This window comes from Balaenoptera musculus, chromosome 11, assembly GCF_009873245.2.
Source record: "Balaenoptera musculus isolate JJ_BM4_2016_0621 chromosome 11, mBalMus1.pri.v3, whole genome shotgun sequence".
NCBI classification, from domain to species: domain Eukaryota; kingdom Metazoa; phylum Chordata; class Mammalia; order Artiodactyla; family Balaenopteridae; genus Balaenoptera; species Balaenoptera musculus.
This window is the reverse complement of record NC_045795.1, coordinates 61,966,606-61,987,614: the sequence shown is the minus strand read 5'-3', so window position 1 is coordinate 61,987,614 and position 21,009 is coordinate 61,966,606. Positions and strand designations below refer to the sequence as shown.

General features: G+C 42.9%; 1 protein-coding gene across 5 annotated transcripts in view; it reads right to left on the bottom strand.

Moving 5' to 3' along the window:
* LARS2 (leucyl-tRNA synthetase 2, mitochondrial) overlaps positions 1–21,009 on the bottom strand; it is a 158,164-nt gene that overhangs the window by 39,473 nt on the left and 97,682 nt on the right. For all 5 annotated transcript variants that reach the window (XM_036870000.1, XM_036870002.1, XM_036870003.1 and 2 more), the window contains 6 exons: positions 20,339–20,446; positions 18,985–19,144; positions 10,560–10,664; positions 7,643–7,758; positions 4,672–4,955; positions 805–903 (listed from right to left, as the gene is read on the bottom strand). In XM_036870000.1, the coding sequence (XP_036725895.1) occupies positions 805–903; positions 4,672–4,955; positions 7,643–7,758; positions 10,560–10,664; positions 18,985–19,144; positions 20,339–20,446 (872 nt within the window). The remainder of the gene's footprint in view (positions 1–804; positions 904–4,671; positions 4,956–7,642; positions 7,759–10,559; positions 10,665–18,984; positions 19,145–20,338; positions 20,447–21,009) is intronic.

Sequence of the window (21,009 nt, the reverse complement as noted above, 5' to 3'; positions counted from 1 at the left end):
AACCTCCCTCCCACCCCTCACCTGTCGCTTAGCCACTTTTAATTCTTTCAGATGTATTTTCTGGCAATTATTAAAAAATGTTTAGGCTCTTTGTTTGTTTGTCAATTTTGGAAATTATCTAGCGACTGTATGTGCTAAGAAGTCACGCTTCTCAGCTCTCTCACACTCCCTACCTCCTATCCTCCCTGAATAGTTACATCATTATTTTCAGTAAAGTAAACAACATTACATCTTTACAACTGCATAAATGCAGTTCACCACAGGGCCAACGAGGGTATTAGCACTTCCTTCCTTTGTTTTTCATTTTCCTTGTACCTGGGACTTACCTGGCTGTGAAGAATCTAATTTAATAATCGAACACGCTCCCTACAAGAGCCTGTTTCAAAGAGCACAACTGATCACCAGCTTCCAGCTCTTCTGTCTTTGGAGCCACTGGGTGTTCACGCCAGCCCATGCCCTCCTAGAGGGAGCGGACCACAGCAGGCATTTCCTCCTGACTTGGGACTCTCTAATGGACAAGCTTTGCTTGAGGCTTCCCGTCAGCCTGCTCGAGACTTTCTCAAGCTGCACTGGGGTCTGAGGCTCTTCCTATGCAATCCTCCTACCTTCGCCCTCTCCTTTCACAGGTGTCAGACCTGCATCACGGTCAAGGGCTCGCCCTGCCAACTCCTGCTCCCTCACCTCCTTATTCCCTAGAGGCACTTGCCCCAATAAATCTCTTGCCCATCGAATTCCATCTTGGTGTTTGCTTCTTGGAAGACCTAGACTGACACACGCTCACGAATTCAGCAGGGCTTTCTTTACCTCTGAGTATTCTGAGGGTCGGTATATCTGAAGTAGTACCAAGCAGAATCAACAAAGGTATCCATCGTGTCTGTCTCTCTCGTGGCTGCTCCCTTGCACCTAAGAAATAAATGAAGTTCATCGATTGGTTTCTTTTTAAATATTAATGCATTTTCCACCAGCTTTTGAGAAAGCTATGACAATCATTATGAATTTAAAATGTCATAAGAACAATGCCCCATCATGAAAAGATAATTCACAGTATGGACTCTCTTTGTACTGCAGAGTACATGATGTTTTAAAGAAACTTACAAAATAAACATTTAAATCTTCAACAATTAAAAGCACTACTCTGTACTTCTCTGAATTTAACATGGTAGAATATCTAACAGGAATCTTGTCTGTTTACTGCATTCACTTCTCTTTCAGGCATATCAAGACTGCCTTCAGCCAATGCCTACTCTATGATGCTTATGAGGCAAATCAGTTTATGAAGAAAAGCTGAAAACCAAATGTAGTGAGATACTGTGCTGAAAAATGAACTTGGGGTTTTTTTCTATCTCTGTCTCTTGGGTAAGGGGAGCAGAAATCCACAAGGGGTGACCTCAGGAAGATAAATCACCTTGGGAGCCCAAAGGCAGAGGTATGCTGGAGCCACCTCATACCAGCTTGTGAGGATTAACTGTTGGGATTGCTTCCCAACTCTGGGACAAATGATGCCAAGTTGGTAGTCTGAAATTAGCCCTTGGTGGAAGTACCTATACCACAGAAATGGGCTAACACTGCAAATCTGAAGCTCCCCTCCGGAGAGCTATTTAGTACACACTTACCAACACACCACTGCCTAAAGGAAGCTTCCTTATAGAAGGGTGAAGATAGCCCCACTGTTCAAGAAAGTGAATGAAGTGAGATGCTTGGTGTGTAAAGGGTTGAAAAGAAAAAGCAATCCTCATCCTAGGCATGTAGATGCCTGGGGAGGACTAAGGTTCCACAAGGACCCAACTGCTGAACCAATTTTGAAACATGTTGGTAGGGTGATGGCCCTGTGGGACTGAAGCCAAAAGCCACAACTTCTGGGAAGCCAAGAGAGAGTACCCTGAGCCAAGTCTGGCCAAGGAGGGTGCTTGGCTTCCTTGAAGACCCCCCCAAAGGCATGGAACAGCAGTGGATGGGGTGAGCCAGCTACCGACAGCTATTAGCAGGGACCCTTTGTGACCGTGAGAAGCCACAGCAGAACACGGCTCAGACTCCAGGCTCTCCTTTCTGAGGCATGGAAGTGGGACCAACCACCTCTCCAAATGCTGCCCTTTTGGCAGTATGGGTCCTTGGGGGTTCTTGGAGAATTTGAGGAGGGGGATGAGGAACCCCAAGAGGAACTGATGAATCCTCTGCTAATTTAGCATGCAAGGGCTTGAGTCTGTTTTTAATTTAAAAATAAAAGAAGGGTTGCCTTTATATGTTGCATCTGTGACGCAGTTCATACTGGCTTTCCAAATATTATTGGAGGAAACAGCCACTCCCCATCTTCTGCTGATTAAATGGAAGTGGCTCAGCAGAGAGCACAGGAGCCCAGATCTGGCAGGGCTCTGGGCTCCCAGGGGCCTCCTCATTTCAGTCAGGGGGCCTCCCACCGGGAAGAGTGGTGGTCCCTGGGGTAGGAGCTTATCGGAGAGAGCCCCAAGGGAGCCCTAATCCTGTTTCCTACAGTGCATCTCTAAATGAAAGCCAGGGGACTTCCCTGGTGGTGCAGTGGTTAAGAATCCGCCTGCCAAAGCAGGGAACATGGGTTCGATCCCTGATCCGGGAAGATCCCACATGCCGCGGAGCAACTAAGCCTGTGTGCCACAACTACTGAGCCTGCGCTCTAGAGCCTGTGAGCTGCAACTATTGAAACCCATGTGCCTAGAGCCCGTGCTCCGCAAAGGAGAAGCCACCGCAATGAGAAGCCCGCGCACCGCAACGAAGAGTAGCCTCCACGCACTGCAACTAGAGAAAGCCCGCGCGCAGCAACAAAGACCCAACGCACCACCCCAAAAAAAATAATAAAATAATTTAATAAATAAATAAAATCCAGGTCTTTTTATTTGGAAGGCAATCAACCAGAACACATACTATTTTGGGAAATAATTAGAAGATAACTGTTACTTCTTCCTCACCATTAGGGCACCCATACAAGTTAGGAAGAAAATGCAGGATTCAACTGATAAAAGGACTAATATCTGACTAAAACTTGCCATGCTGATTTTCTTTTTAAAGGTCATGTTGGACTTGAAGACAACCAACATGTTTTCCTGCTGACACTAAAAGCTGGACTACACGGAAGAGGCTACTTGGTAAGTGGGATGGAGAGATGATGGTGATGGTGACAACGTTATTACCATTATTAGCTCCAATAGTAATAATACTAACACTGGGTGGCAGATACTAAGCCAAATGCTTCACGGGCATTATCTCATTTAATCCCTAGTAACCCTGGGGATTATGAGGTAGACACTACTCATGTCCCCATTTTGCAGTTGAGTAACTAGGGTTCCGAGAGGTTCAGAAATCTGCCCAAGGTCTTGGAGCTCAAGGGTAAGGAATCCACCTTTGCTGGACTCGTGCCTGTGGTGCTTACCACCATGCTGTCCCGCTTGGCCACATGGGCTCAGTGGCTCTCAGCCCTGCGTGCTCATTAGAATCATCAGGGAGACTTGACCAAGACCAAGGCCTGGGCTCTGCCCTCCAGGAATCTGCAGCCAAGGTAGGAAACCTTATCCCCACCACCAACGCCCTGGGCTGCCACAACTGGTGGGCTGAAGGCTGCTGATGTCTCCGGAAGGGAAACCCTTTGTCACTGTTTATCAACAAAGAGGGTGATACCCTAAAATGGCCCAGAGCTTCCTACGTTCCTGAATGCAAGTCCCATCTCAAACCTCAGAACCGCCTGGGTGAGGACCTGGGTGGACTGTTGGCAGGCCCGGGCAGGATGGCACTAACATTTCCAGTTACAGAGTGTCTGCTAGGTGTCACTCTGCAGAGTTACATGCATTAATTCTCGTCTTCTGAAATCCCTTCAAGGGGGTTATTTTAGCTCCCGATAAGGGAATCACAGCTCAGAGAGGTTAAGTGACTTTCCCAAGACCACACAGCTAGGGAAGAGGCAGGGCCAGGACTTGAAGCCATTACTGTCTGACTCCCCATTCTGAGCCATGCACTTGCACTATATGGTTACCTAATTACTGACCTAGAGATACTAAGAAGAGGACTAAGTTATTTTAAAACAACCCCATCATGATCTATAAGGCAGAGGAAAATGGCTTTTCCATAGAAGGAAGAAGGGAAATATTACAGCTTGGCATCTGTTATTTATTTGTTTAATCAGCTGGAATGGTATCATAAAAATCACATGTGAGACATGCCAGTGAATTAACAGAAAAACATAATCCTACTGCCAAAATGAGAAGAAATGAGATATGGTATGTTTCAGTATATTAAAGAATGAGACCCCCTGAGCATACTTGTCCTCATAGCTACTACTCTGCTACTTGTGATAAAATCCCCACTGTTATCACAGCCACTGTGTGGGAAAACGGTGAGGCGTTTTCTCTCATCTCTGAGAAGCTCTTTGGAATATAAAATGGAGGAAAGTGGTCTCTTCCAAAGCTATCATGAAAATGTGTAGCTTTTCCACCAGTTGGATCAGCTGTTTCTGGGAAAGATGTGAATTGACATTGCTGCTTCTACCGGCTCAGAAGAGAGGACAGGGCGCTCATCACAGGGGCTGGGCCCCAGATTCCAGCCCCTTCTCTCAAAGGTAGCAAAAGACCTAAGACCTACGTTATTCTTTCCAGCCAAGTGGAAGTCTGGGACCAGACATGGTCACAGCTGGGGGACGTGGTTCCTTACCTAGGGCAGGAGCAGTTCACCCACTCCGAAGCCGAGGCCAGTGGGGAGCCTCCCTTGCCAGTGAAAGAGGTGATGCTGGGCAAGGTCACAGGCAAGTCCTCCAGAGGCACGGGCACAGGACCGCAGGCCGGGCAGTGGACCATGGGGATGGGCGTGCCCCAGTACCGCTGCCTAGAGATCAGCCAGTCCTTCAGTTTATCACTTGTCACCTCTCCGCCCACTCTCTTCCTCCGGGCTTTCTGAGTCACGGCTAGAAATGCATCCGGCCGGTTCATACCTGTGAACTGAGAGGGGAAGGAGAGAGATCGCGTTCCTCCCTTGGTAAGAATGAGCTGCCACCCTGATGCCACCACCCTGGATTGCCATTTTTTGTGTGGTCTGTGCAGGGCCGCATTGTGACTCTCTGTTGCCTTTGTGGGCACCTTCCTCCTTACAGTATTAAAACTTATATTTTATGACGGTGGTGAATAAAGATGAATATAACTTTTGACCTTAGGAGTTCACTTTTTTCTCCTGATGTTAAAAGAAATTAACACTTTTTTGGGGGGCCCTGAGAGTATTGTGGGCCCTGGTTTATGGCTCTCCTTATCACCAGAGCCCTGTGGCACCTACAGAGAGAGGCAAATATCAGCATTCAGCTGCCAGTAGAAAACTGCATATTTATTTTAATGACTACTCCCCTCTTGAAATAGGGGTAGCCAGAAAAGAAAAGTTCAATATTATCCTAGAGCTGAAGGAATTCGGGCAAGCAGGGGAACAAACTGAGGCCTCAGCTTGAAGGACCTCCCCTTTTGTATTTAAATGCTCCCATGTTAGAGACAGCAGGGCAGGACACTAATAGCAGAAAAGAGGAATTCTCTGTTCACCGGACACTTTTGAGAGAACCAAACTAATGATAAGAATCGGGCCAGCATGGCTTGCCAACGAGGGGATCGTGGGAACCTTGGAATTGGTTCAGTGCAGATGTACCGCAAACCTACTAGGTGCCAGGCTTGTGCTAGGCGTTGGGAGCACAAAGATAAATCTGATCTGCCCCTATCCTCAATGAGCTTACAGCCATGGGGCATAAAGAATAGGAAAGTACAGCTATGTTTATCAAAAGCAGCCTTTTCCATTAAGCGTCTGAAGTGTCCTGAAGACCGAGCTCTCTACCAAGGAACCACTTACACTCTGGGAGAGCACTTTCTTTGTCCTACACTCCCACTATCATGTAGTTATGGTGCAGGTGATCACAAGCTCTGTTGAAAGTCTGTCTTCTCACTGCATCACTGTTTCCACATCCCAGAAGCTCATGGAGGCTTTCACCATCCATTCTCCTTCCATCCATTGAAAGAATTCCTCCAGTCTAGATATTCAGTCTAGGGCCACCAGAGGATTCAACAGAGCACCTGAAGCTATTTGAAAGAAGCCAGGGAGCATAATTAATGCTCAGTCCTATAATAAGGAGGAGGCATTTTTCTGGCTAATTCAGAAGACGAATTTTGGCCATGACTGTCCCCTTTCTCGCACTGCACAGGGTTATCCGGGTCTCCTTTTTGGCACCTTGGCTTGGCTCTGCTCCACATCTAAGAAGCCTGCTCACACACAGTCTTAAGAAGGGTTTAAGGTTCAGTATCTTAAAACATGACTCATGTCTGCGGATATAATTTATGAAGTGAAGGCACAAACATGAGGTCAGAAAACATTGCCACTGCTTATAGAGGAAAAAAACCTGGCTATTCCCTTATTTTTTATATACATAATATCCTATAGCTAGGTAGTCCCAAACCTGAAAAACCTGGATCTTCAGGTCTAACGGAATCAGGATCACCCAGGTGGGGCCAGTAAGCATCTCCCAGGTGATTCTGAGACATGGCCGGGTTGTAATCACTATGTTAAGCCAGGAGTTCCCAGGCCCTACTGCACGTTAGAATCACCCGGGGAGTACTGAATGCTCCTGATGTCTGATCCATGTCCTCTCCACTCCCCCAACCATTAAATCAGAATATCTGGGGTGGGACTCAAGCATCAGTATTTTTTTAAATGTTCCAGGTGTTTTCAAAGGGCAGCCAAGTTGAAGAAAGAGTGCTCTAAACCGGAACTCTCAAACTTTAATGTGCACTCCAATCACATGGGGTTCTCACTAGACCAGGTGGGGTCTGAGAGTCTACACTTCTAACAAGCGATGCCAACGCTGCTGGTCCGGGGACCAGACTTTGGGTGGCAGAGTTCTAACCCAGGGATTCTCAAAATGTGGTGCCTGGATCAGCAGCAGTAGTGGCATCACCTGGAAACTTGTTAGAAATGCAAATTCTGCGGTTGCATCAGGGACTGTGAAGCAGGATCTCCAGATGGGGGCCAGGGAATCTGTGTTCTAACAAGGCCACCAGGTGATTCCGGTGTGTGCTCAAGTTTGAGAATCACTGTCTAAGCCATTTCCCACTTCCCCCTTCCCCACCTCACCCTTCTTCTCCCATCATAATTTCTGGCCTAGTTCGGTATCAAGGCTGAGCTCAAATCCTGCCAGACTTACCACCTAGCAAGAGACAACCTTGACCAAATAAACATGACTCAAAACTTTTCTGCTGATTTCTAAAACTGAGTCAAATTTTAGGTGGGAATAAGTCAGTAATCTGGGGAGAACAGAGATCTCTAAAAGGAACAGCCAATTTTGGTCACCTGTCCCAAGGAATCAGTTTCCCTGGAAGAGGTCATTTTTCTTAAGCAGAAGATTCGCAAAATAAAGTTTAGTTGCTTCGATAACCACACTATCCTAGGATCAGGTTCAACTTGGAGCTGATAAGCTTTTAGATCTTGAAAAAGAATATTATTTTGTTTTCATAGATTAAGAAACGAGGCTGCAAGACTGTTAGTGTGGGTATGAATGAAATGATAGGTTGTAACTTGCACCCAAAGGAAAATGTGTCATCAAGCTCATGTCAAGGCCCTGAGTTTATAAGTAAGTTCTTCGGCCACCTCCACGGGCACCGACCTCCGCAGAGCTGCTCAGTCTCTCCGTGCCATCTGGCATCGTTTCAATGACTTCAGAGTACGACAGGCCCAGGGTTTGGGCTAAGAGAGTGTCCTCTAAGCTGGTGCTGGGAATTCCTGTTTAGGGGAAGAAACACAAAATGTCTCCTTTGCAAATGGCCAAATCACAAAGTAATTGACAGCACTGACACTCAGCGTTAGCTTCTGAAGGGAGACTCTAAAAGATTTTAGTCACACAAATTATAAAACCACATCATATTCATTGGGAAAATGGAGAACAGTCTTGGAGAAACTCACTACCCTAACACAATAGTTTACCATATTGGCACTACTTCCTGTAAGTCTTTTTCCATTGCTTAGTTTCTTTTAAAAAATAGTTGTAATTCTAAAATATACAATTTTGGATGCTTCTGTCACTTAAATAGTAAATCACAAGCATCTGGGGAAGTGCCTCCTTTGAGTGACACAGGGCAGTAGAGTTCTCTTGAGAAGCAGGGCTGACTCCTCCAGCAGCTCCTAGCACCCCAGAAAAATCCACTCGGTAAGTGGAAAGCTGGCCACTGTGTTTCTTCAAACTATGCTTTGTTCCCAGAGGCAACAGTACATTCTGAATAGACATTTATTCTTCAACCCACATATGCCCTTGAGGAGATGGAGTTGAATGTAAGTAAATCACTCATCCAGAGGGCCAAGGCATGCTGTTTCAGCTTCAGCTATTAATAAAAACAGGCTTTTTAGTTGTTGGTTCTGTAGACCAGGGTTTCTCAACCTGGGTCCTACTGACATTCTGAACTTTGCTGGGGGGCCTGTTCTGTGTGCTGTAGGATGTTGAATAGCATCCCTGGTCTCTACCAGTATAAATGTTTCTAAAATTGCCAAATGTTGCCTGCTGCCAAATCACCCCTGGTTGAGAACTGCTGTAGGGTCAACTGTCAAAACTGCTGACATCCTTGTGGACACTACACATCACGCAGCAACTGAGAGAGATAAAACTAAGGGTAACACACAAAATGCTTACGTCAGGTGTCCATGAACAACCTCTCTGGAACGCTGCCCTAAAAGGGTGATTTAATGTTTGGAACACACATTCTAAAGCTCCTTGGTAAGATGGAAAACTCCATGGTATGATGGAAAGTTCTGTGGTGTTCCAGCTGAGATTATGGACGAAAAGCATCTAATGAAGCAAATAAACTCTCAGAATGGACTTGAAGGATACTGAAGGGTGAGGACAAATGGCAAGCAATAAAGGTTGCTGAAAAGTGTTTATGGTCAAGAAGGGAAAAAAGTCATTTACTGCATTCCAAAAGTTTGTGGTCTGTAGTAACTAGGAGCAATCTTCGAATGGAGACATTGTGACCACGGAATTTATTTGATCACATAAAGACTGCTCTGGGCCACGGTGTTGGTCATGTGGGGCTCAGTAGAATGTGAACTATTTGTAACATGCAGGTGAGATGGTGAAAACACCACTTTAACTCTTGTTTACTTTTGTTTCTGTTCTTCTTGGAAGGCAAGAGCCAATAATTCAGAAAACATTAATTACGGAAGTGTGGGAAATCAAGACAACAGGAAAAATGATTTTCCATGCATACCCAAGAAAATCAGATTTTCCTTTTTCTTTTTCCCTTATCCTTCAGAACTCTCAATATTGTGTTAGTACTTTGACTCAAAATACCAAAAGGGGAGACTTCCATGGTGTCCAGTGGGTAGGACTCCACGATCCCAATGGAGGGGGCCCAGGTTCGATCCCTGGTGGGGAACTAGATCCTGCATGCATGCTGAAACTAAGAGTTCGCATGCCACAATTAAGAGTCTGCATGCGGCAACTAAGAAGTCTGCACGCCGCAATTAAAAGATCCCTCATGCCGCAACTAAGACCCAGCACAGCCAAAATAAATAAATAAATATTTAAAAACAACAATAACAACAAAAACAAAAGGGAAAAAAGCCACATCAACAAGAGCTTCCTTTATTGTTTATCTTGGCTGGTTCTATTAATGAATTTTACTAATTACAAAATGCATTAAAGTAATAGAAGGAATTATTTCCTTTAAGCAACATACTTTCTAGGTTTAAATTGTCAGAGGAGAATGACTTGAGTGGCTTAATATCTGTTTTCTGTGTTGATGTTTCTTCAAATCAGTTTGCCAAAAAAGGATCTGAGAATTGTGAGCAAAAACATGATTTCAATAAGCAATGCTATTTCTTCTGTGTGCTAGGAGATAGAGAGTGTGGAAATAACTTTCTCCACAGGTTTTGGCACTTTGGAGACTGGCTGGAATCTACAGTAGGAAAGCTGTAGAGAGATGCTCGGGTCTACCCTGAGGGCAGGTCTTGGATGGGGTATGATTAGGTCTCACGCCTTGGTTCAATCCCAGACTTCCTGTTACGTGATGAGAGGTTAGAACTCTTAGGAATGAGTAAGGCCGCCAAGGATATCCAATTTACAGCTCTAAATATGCCTTCGATTTTACTGCTATTTCACGATCCCTTTCTTGCATAGCTGAAGTTCACTTCCTCCACAAAGCCTTCACCAAAAACCCAGCCCACATCGATCATGTGTGCTTTGAACGCCCATCTCAGCAGTTGCTGTTGGTTCTATGAATTCTGAAATTGGATTTTCATCTCAGTTGTATGGTTCCCCACATTGTATAGGCAAGTCTCATCAACTAGCTCTACTGGCAAAATCCATGGGCCAGACATTTTTCATTATTCTCAGTAGCAACTAGCAAGATGTGATATACTTGGTATGTTTTCAAAACGTGATGCTTAAATAAGAGATGATGAAATGAAGGGACATTCATTTTTACAAAGAGGCAAAACAGATCATGGAATATATAGTCAGCTCTTCCAGGCTAGTATTTTGATCTTAAACCTGCCAAGTACATTATCCTGATTACATTTTAATGGCTACTTACCTATTTTTGCATCCAGAGAGCCCTCAGAGTCAGCTTTGGCCAAGATGACAACAGGGACTTCCTGCTGGGTGAGCATGCTCACAGCCGTCACGGGCGTGAGGCAATCTGAAAATGAGAGCAAACAACTGTGGACGCCAGTGTGCTGGGACTCTAACACCATCTGAATCTCAGAGGAGACAAGTGAGAAAAATAAGCTTTAGAATTTCTGTGTTTTTGTGCTAATTATTATAGAATTTGTTCTTTGAAGGTATTAACAGATAATTCACACTAGTGGAGAATCAAAATTAAACAAAAAAATGAAAATATTCATTCGCGCTCCTAACCAAAGACATGAAAATGGCATTTTTACTTTCCAGATGGTGGAGTAAAGATGTTCCCACCACCCCCTTTTCCTTTTGAAAAGTACCTCAAGTATACAGAAGAATGAGAAACACAACAATCTATCTATGGTGAAACTAAAAGATATCTGAAATTTTAAACTATAACACTTGAAGACGGAAGTGTATAGGAAAGGAGAAAATGAATGAGCAGAGAGGAGATTTCCACACATACAAGGACAAAACAGTTCCCTCCCATGTACCATTTCTAAGGAGATACCAGAGGTTGTGGTCCAGCAAAAGGAAGAGGTAAATCAAGAAAGAGACAGACATGGGATCTAGGAAACAGAGGATCCAACAAAGAAAAGAGGGTAAGGACATTTGCAGAGCAGAGACAGAGAGAAGTCCCAGGAGGACAGATATGCAGAAGCCTGGAGGATGACCAGGTCAGATTTAAGCAGGACAGAGAGCCCCAGGAAGCATCTTCAGGAAAAAAAGGGGATGGATAGATTATCTGACAGGCTGGAATATGCAGAAAACTTGAGAGGAGTTTTAAAGAGCTTCTGGGAGGATGTGGGAAGACAGTCAGAAATTCAAAGAACACAAAGCAAATTTAAAAAATGAGGACACCATGAACTTCAGGAAAAATAGAAAGTTATATAAAAAGGAAAATGTAATCGTAGTATAGTTGGCTCAGGTGACCAATATTTATGTGGTCATAATAAAACACTTAATTTGGAATTATCCAAACAGTGTGTCATCTTAAATGAAGCTTATTACAACTACTGCAGCAGTGAGATAAACCATACATACATGAATCTTCATTGAATATATGTAGGACTGGAAGCATGAAGACCCCAATAAAGTCCCAAAGGAAGAAGGGATGAGAGGTGTAAACAATTAGTGAGTTCATTTGAGCTTTTGCAACATAAGCAATTAACTACAGTTATAATTTATGAACTATTACTATTTACACCCGCTATGTTTTAAGACTTTATATAGATTTATCTAAAATATGTTCTACAAACCCCAAAGTTAAAATAAGCCTAGGGGGACTTCTCTGGTGGTCCAGTGGTTAAGACTTCGCCTTCCAATGCAAGGGGTGTGGGTTCGATCCCTGGATGGGGAGCTAAGATCCCACATGCCTCGCAGCCAAAAAACCAAAACATAAAATAGAAGCAATATTGTAACAAATTCAATAAAGACTTTAAAAATGGTCCACATCAGAAAAACCTTAAAGAAAAAAAAGCCTAGGAATTAGGATTTATTTTTCAGAGAGGTAAAGATAGGCTCTGTAAACATCTAAGCCAGCCCCGATCTTCCTTCACCTTGGGTGTCAGGAAGCACAGGACAGGGTATGGTGGGGACAGAGTGAAAATGCAACGCAAATGGGTCTCCAGGGATGAGGTTCAGCCAGCACCCTGGTACCATGACTGGGAGGCACCTGCTGCCGGAGCTGCTGAAGTGCTGACACCCTCAAAGTGGACACCCAGATTTCTGATTCCATATGGTCCCTTCTCAAAGAAGAGGTATACATTTGCAAATTCTGCAATTATGGTATGTTATTAGGAGGATGGACAGTGAGGCGTGGTGGAGTGAGAATAAAAGTCACTAGGTAATGTCAGGAACTGGTGAATGGAGAGACAGCAGTGTAGGCATATTATACAGACATGTGGCGGTCTATACCAGAGAAACAGCGGTGGCACAGACTGCCAGTTGACCCCATATCTGTCTCTCCTTCTGATTCAGCAATAGAATGTTTAGTTGGACACATGACTGCATAGCTAATGGCAGCCCTGCTCAGCCTCCCTTGCACTGGGTATGGCCATGGGGTAAGTGTAGAAGCAACTTGCAGGTCACGCTCTCAAAGGGAAGGAGCTGCCCTTCTTCCCCCACCACCTTCTTACTGTGACACAGATGAAGTGTGGAACAACCTAGAACACACAGATAAGGGCAACGTCCTAGAGGGGCAGAGCAGGAAGACAGAAAGAGCCTTGGCCCCAATCACCCCACAAAGCAGACTTGTTACACCCACTCTGTATGTCAGGTGGGCAAGAAATAAACTTCTGTCCTTTTAGTCACTGTTTTTCTAGGACTCTGTCACAGCCATCGAACTTATATCCTAAGTAACAAATTCCCCCCAAAATTAAAAGTGGTTGGGTAAGGAGGCTACTGTCATTGTTGTTGTTAGTACCCTCTGAAATTTCACGTAATATACATATATCACCTAGATTTTTAAAAACACAAATGAATTTTTATAAAGAGAGATGGAAATTAAAGTAATCTTGAAGTATTATTATTTTTCACCTGATAAGAAAAACTTTTAGAAGGGTACCATCACTGGTTGTGAAGTTGCACTGAAATTCATATATCATTGGATACAGCACTCTAAACTGATACAGCCCTTTCAGAAACCAATAAAAGCAACTTGTAAACAGAACTAGAAAAGGGTTCATAACCTTTGACCAAAAAAATCACACTCTTGGGGATGTTTCCTAAGGAAGTAATTCTATAGAGGCAAAGAGCTGTCTCCATAATAGCCCAAACATGAAAAAGGCCAAATGTTCAACATGATAGGGAAGATTTAGGATATTATGGTACACTGAGTAGACAGAATATTATGTATGGATTAAAAAACAATTGGGAAGCCTGCCTAAAAACAAAGAAATATTTTCTGATACCATATTAAGTAAAAACCAAAAAATAAAGACAGAAGCAGTCTGATTTTTAAGATAAGTGTGTGCGGGAACACGAATTTAAAAGATTTATGACACATACAAAAGAACGAAGTTGAACTCCTACCTTTGCTATATATAAAAATTATACTTAATTTAAAAATGGATCAAAGACCTAAATACAAGATCTAAAACCATAAAACTCTTAGAAGAAACATAGGTATAAATCTTTGTGATCTTTGATTAGGCAATGCTTTCTTAGGTATGACACCAAAAGCAAAAACAAAAGAAAAAGTAGATAAATTGGACTTTACCAAAATTTGAAACTTCTGTGCTTCAAAGGACACCATCAAGGAAGTGAAAAGAAAACCCACAGAACTGGAGAACATTTTTGTAAATCATATATCTGATAAGAAACTTGTATCTAGCATAAAAAACTATTAAAATTTAATAATAAAGACAACTAAATTAAAAAATGGGCAGATGATCTGAACAGATATTTCTCTAAAGAAGATATATAAATGGCCAATAAGCACGTGCAAAGATGTTCAATACCATTAGCCATCAGGTAAATGCAAATCAAAACCACAATGAGATAATGCTTCACACTCACCAGCATGACCATAATAAAAAAGACAGACAATAACAAGTGTAGGCAAAGATGTGGAGAAATTGGAACCCCCATGTACTGCTGCTGGGAATGTAAAATAGAGCAGCTGTTTTAAAAAACAGTCTTATTGTTCCTCAACCAGTTAAAAATAGAGTTACCATAAGACCCAACAATTCTACTCCTAGATATTGGGTTGGCCAAAAAAATTCATTCGGGTTTTTCCATTCGGTCATATAGAAAAACCGAATGAACTTTTTGGCCAAGCCAATATATACACAAGGAAATAAAAACATATATCCACATAAAAATCTGAACGAATGTTCATAGCAGCTAGCTGGAAAGTGGAAAGAAACAAAATGTCCATCAACTGATGAATGGATAAATAGAATCTGGTATATACAATGGAATATTATTCTGAAATAAAAAGGAATGAAGTACTGACTACAACATGGATGAACCTTGAAAACATTATACTAAATGAAAGAAGCCAGTCACAAAAGAACAAATATCATATAAGTCCATTTATATGAAATGTCCAGAACAGGCAAGTTTATGGAGAAAGAAAGTAGATTAGTGGCTGCCTGGGGCTGGGGAAATAGGAGGAATGGGGGTGACTGCTAGAGGGTATGGGATTTCTTTGGGGGATGATAAAAATGTCCTAAAATTGACAGTGGTGATGGTTGTAAAACTCTGTAGATATACTAAAAACCTTTGAATTGCACATTTTAAATGGGTGAATTTTATGATATGTGAATTATATCTCAATAAATTATATCTCAATAAAGTCATTACAAGAAAAGTATGAAAAAAAAAGTAGAGTACTTGCATTAAAGGGTTGAATTTTTCTCCATTTTCCCACATAAAATGTGGGACAGTTTTTCAATTAGAAAAAAGTTCTTGGCCAGGCCTAGCATTGTCTACATTTCTCATTAGTCATGTGCTGGTGACATGAAGCAGGAAGCCAAGGAGAAATCCCAAGTAACTGAAGCAGTTCATACAGGGGTTAAGTCACAGCTAAATGCTTTAGAAGATACAAAGGATTACTAACTTAATAGTTAGAAATTACAAAGGAAACATTCCAGTCAAGAAGCTGCCCTCTGCTCTCAGGGCCCCCACTGCAAAAAAGGCAGGTCTTTCACGCCCCATGGAAAAACAGACCAAAGTCTCTGTTCATAACTCAGCAAAGCAGTGCTGCTTGCAACTAGGTCGCAGGGATGCTCTGTGGAAACAGGGTCCTCTGGTCAAGTAAGCGTGAGGAGAGCTGCATGACGTCCCCTCGTAGACAGTCGCAGTGCACGTTAGCACAGCGAAGGCACTAAAAAGTCCAGAAGCAAAGAAACCTATTTATTTTTGCTTTATTCCAGGTTACCTGAGCACGGAAGCTTTCCTCCACACAGCATCTATTAACATGCGCTGAAAGGATGCTAGTAGGAGCAGTTTGATCCGAGAATAAACTATTATCCACAGGATTCTGTTCCTTACCCTTTGTCCCACCCCCATGCTGAATCAATGGAGCCGGGGCAAGACAATAGGGAGCAATACATTATTCAGTGTTCTGGGGCTTCTCTCTAATGTGTCAATAACAACAGGGTTTCTAAGTCACCCATTAGGGAGACCTCATTTACCCTTTTGGCAAAAAATACATTGTGTAGACCACTGGTGACTCAGAGCTGAAATGCATGGTTCCAAAGCCCCAGGGTTTGCATATTTTAATATTAGGAATGTAAGAAAAGACTCCAGGGAATGACAGAACAGCTTCTAAAACTCTGATGATATTTCCCTATTGATGCTTTTTATGGTTTCTAGTTCCTATCAAGTCACAGCTTACATAACTTAAATCAGAGGCGGTCAGCTGAGAAAAGGAGGCAATGCCAATGATTATGGAAATACACTCAATTTCAAGAACCGTATAGAGAAGGACCTTAATTTTTGCTCTCTTAAAGGAATCTGTGCCAATTATAGGATGCTGAGCAAAAACAGTACATTTAGTCAATAACATCAGCAACCCAGTCGGCCAGGCCAGAAATCAGGGAGTTGTCCCAGGAGCCTTCCAAATACTTCTCAGAGCTGTTCTCGCCCCTCCATTTTGATGGCCACTGTTCTAGGGTCTTCACCATCTCTCACCCTAACTAATGGGGTAAGCCAGCTCTCCTGCCTCTACTCTGCGACTCAAGCATCACCCTGTCCACATGTGTCATCCTCCTCCTCAGACCCCTCAGGGCTCCTTCTGTTCCCACCAAGCACTCCATCCCACCTTGCCTGATAGCCCCATCACCTGCGCTGCAGAGAAAACTCAACTTACAAAGGTAAAATGACCATCCTTAAGTCATAGGATGGATCTGGGATCAGAACCTTGATCATCTTGTGCCAACTCAGGAGCCAACATGCAGAAATCAACTTAGCAACTGCAGGAACTCATGTTTGAGAATTTAAACTTGTGCAAGTGATATATTCAGTCACAACTGTGTGTTGCCATGACTTGCAGCAGTCACTGCTTTAACATTAGTTATCCTCAAAACTGGACATTTGAGGGAAAACCAAGCTGCTTGCCTGATTTGAGCCAGATGGCAATGGTAAATGACACTAGTGATAAGATGTTCAGGTTTAAAATGTGACCTCAAAGGCCAAAGGAGGCATAAATCCATATTCATATGGTAATTTTAATTCATTGGGAAAACTGCATTACACTCAAGCACTGTACTGGCCATAAATGACTGATTCCACATGTCAACATCCAGAGACTTGACATGCAAATTAATCTAGAGACTTTGAATAAATTGACATCTGCAAAAAGAATATTTTTTTAAAAATATTTCCATTCTGAAAATTAGAATCAGAAAATTTAGAGACAAGTTTAGTGTTCCGTTTGGAATTATCTCAGAGATTACTAAAAAGAGGGGAGAACAAAGCGAACGAGCCATTCAGCGCCAAAAGGAAATAACCAGGCCAAGTCAGATCTGCTGATATCCAAATGATCATGAAAACACTGCTCTCTGCATATGCTAAAATCATTTCTTAATTTCTTATGTATGAAAATGTTTTTGATTTATATAGTGTCTTTCATGTCAGGAACTCCATCTTTTGTAACTTATTAGCTGGTTAATCCTCTACTGCTATTACTTCACTTTAATTTGTGTCCCCAGATTAACCATGGGAAAAAAATCTAAGGCCAGATGTTTACATTTTTCAGTTTTTCAATTTTAGATATTATTCAACCAACATAGCCCTCAAGGAATCTCAAAATGCTCATGAAAGTAAAAACAACGAGTTTTCCCTTTAAACTAAACAGTTGAAAACAATCCGATCTTTCTTTTGAATACGTGGAAAAGAAAACTGAGAGAGATAGCTACTGGACTTTATAAGCACACACTGAAATCTTAAAAGAGTCTTTTCTCCATTTCAATATACAACAACAAAAGAGATGAAACCAAGTGATATCTGTCCTGTGCCAGTGAATTACATATGCACCTAGGTCTCCTCTGCTATGACCCCGCCTCCGCCCCCCGAAGACAGGACTGTGGACGGCCATCTATGCATCCCCGAGTGCTCAGTATGTAGCAGGCTCTCAATAAGTATTAACTGATCTGAATATTAACGTTGTTAAGTAAACAATTAGAAGTCTTAAGCAGAGAGAAGCTGGGATGACATTGTTTATCTTTCCAACGTGATCAGGAAATCTTTCATTCTGACTATTTTAAGAATAGCAATTAAAAAAAAAACTTTATGCCACCATTCAAAAAATTTTATTAATCAAATACTTTAAATAGACCTCCAATAATTCAGACTGTGTGCTTTGGGTTGAAGTTTATAGTCTATGAAAAGTGAAGTAGGCTGAGATTTTTACAGAAATTTTACATTTCTCTGGAGACCTACTTCTAAATGACAGGGGAGTTCCTTTCGCCTGCCCAGGATCCATATCCCCTTCCCCTGGTAAGAGCCTCTGAGTTTTAGAAAGCTACCCCTTCCTCACTGATGACAGTCTTGTTGGTCTATCAAGGAAGGTGCCTGGCCTTCCCTTGGCCAACAAAAAGGCCAGGGTCCCCAGTTATACCAAGCGAACACCTTTCTCTGCAACAGGAATCTCAAACCAAGTGCCCCAAGCACTGAGGGCGAGGTGAGAGCAGATTCACTCAGTCAGTGGTACTCAAGACACTATTAGTTCCTGCTGCCCAAACCCCCATGGCTGTGTGGTCCAAGTCCTCTTCCAGATTGGTTCTTCCCCACAGCTTTCCAGTATGTTCCCCTTCTCCCCTGGGTTAGCCAGAGATGGATTCTGTTGCTTGCAACCCTGGAATACTGACTAATGCGTAGTCACTTCCCAGTCCTCACTGACCAACACCTGCTATGCCAATTCTAGGTCAGCTTGATCCACTCATTTAAGACCTGTATTGAGCAGGACTCTGCTTGTCTGCTCAGATCACTGTATGAATTCTTAAAGATACTAAAATTAAGTTACTGAAAATGTTTCCTCTAATTGTCATTGGCTTCCTTCCTGTCCCTGTCAGTATAGTTTTATTTGATGATAAAATTATAAATTAAGTACCAGATTCTATTCCTATCAGAAAAGAGCTTTAAATCTAGATTATATTTAAAGGGAAAGAGTTGAGCTTTCAAACAAAAACTTAAGAAGCGGACAAACTAGTAACTCAAAGTAACTTAACATTTTCAAAGTTCTTTTTGATCCTCATGTTTTAAAATCAAAACATGAAAAGTTAGGCCAAGGAGAATAACAGATCACACAAGATGACATATGTGAAAGGACCATGAACTCTGTGAAACATAAGGCATAATGCCCCCGTCTTAACCTTAACTTGCCAACTCACCTTTGCCAGGGATGAGAGCCTTCCGAAAGGCTTCCTTCAGAGAGCTGTGCCCATGTAAGAGTCTGTGGCTGGGAGAGATGGCCACGTGGGAAGTGCCGTAAACGGCCTCGGGGGTGACCGTGTAGGCGCTCAGCTTTTCTCCTGTGACTTGCCCATCAACCTGGCAGGGGGGAAGCAGAGTCATTTCATTTCTCAGTCCTCCCTCTGGGCTGCTGTGCTCCCCAGCCATATCCCTTCCCCCCACCCCTCCCCAATCCCAGACAGTGGTGACAGCTTCTGACCATAGCCACAGGGATGTGGGGACCTGAGGTGGTCCCTGGCAGGGGCAGAAAGGGTAAGAGAGAAGAGGGTCGCAGCTCCTCTTTCAGGAGGCCTCTCCAGTGCCCACAACCAGGCGTACTTGGGGGCCCCAAATCAAAGGGGGTCAAAGCATGCTCAGAAGGATGCCTTCCCCGGTTCTTGGCTCCTTTGTTCACAAATCAATAATAACTGTCAATGTTATTTGTCCTGAGAAAGGAGCTATACTTTCCTCCAGGATTTAAGTTACAAATAAAGGCATCAACATTTCTAACCAGAAAAAGACACTGAGGCTAATTCCATTTTGAATAGGAAAGAAAGGACAGCCTGAGCTGAGCTCAAGAATGAGTGCTCCTAGGGCTGGTTAAATGCCTTTCAAGGAAGAGTCAAACATTAGGCACCAACTGAATGCCAACTATGTGACAGACACAGAGGACACAGAGAGGCCAGATCCTCCTTCCTTCACACATTCAAATGTGCTCACAAAGTGCCAATGATGTGCGAAGCGCTTGGGGCCCAGAACTAAAAGTCCACACTATGGACTGAGTGCCAATTAGGTGTCACCTATGGAGCCAGTCGTGGGGCCTCAGAGGCACAGCCACATGGCCCTGTACCTGCAGGACTGACAGTGTTCCCTCCGGAGATGTCTCATTTTCAGGTGGGTCCAGGAATGGAGATGGAAACACTTTCGTGATAAAATATTGGGCAAGGGAGAGAATACAGAAGACATTCCACATACAGTAGCCAGGTGGCTCAGAGACCCGCATCCCTCACCCTGGTGGAGAAGCAAAGGTCTTCTATGTGATCACATCTTGAAATGAAAATTTTGGATGTAGTGAGTTAAATAAAATATGTTATTAAAATTAATTTCACCTGTTTCTTTGCACTTTAAAAAATGTGGCTACTAGAAATTTGAAATTACATATGTGACTCTCAGTATCTTTCTACTGGATAGCACTGCTGCAGAGTCTCAAGTTGCTGGTCTCTTCAAAGAGTTCTAAAAATGCAGAAGGGGGTTTCTGAGCATTAATTGCTGGAGATGCTCTTGCTTGATCACCTTTAACGTGAAGTCCAAATGGCAGCCCACACAGTCCCCGATCCAGTGGGCCTGCATGACTTTTATTCCGTACCATTCTGGAAGGTCTGCCAACGCGTCCTGCATGGGCTGTAGGAATGAAAGGAGAATGGAGAGGTAGAAGGACACAGCTTACTTAAGACAAAGCAAGTGATCTGGGGCTCGCTAAGGTGGGAGAACTGGGGACACTGAAGGAGGTTCAGGATTTAGCCCTTTTCTCCTTCACTTGTCAATCAGAGGGGCCCAGCAAAGGTCACACAGATGCACTCAACATGACTCAATTTAGTGAGATGGGTTTCACTCATTTCTCTATTTTCAGTGGGCCAAGGTTTCAGAGAGAGAAGAAAATTAACAAGGAGAAACCATGATTAACATCTTTGATGGATGTGGTTAGTGCATTCTCCTCCACAGTCTGGGACCTAAACAAAAGAAGTTCAAGTTTATGAATTTTTAAACCCTAAGATAAGTCATTCACAGGTATGGCTATTCTACCACTCAGCTGTATCATATATAGAACATTATAAGTTTATTTAAAAAATAAAAATTAGCATAAGGGAAGCCATCACATTGATTTGTGTAACATTTACTATTAAAAGCACACATTTATTCTCATCGTTATCTAATTTTAATCCTAAAATCTTACAAAAGGGAGG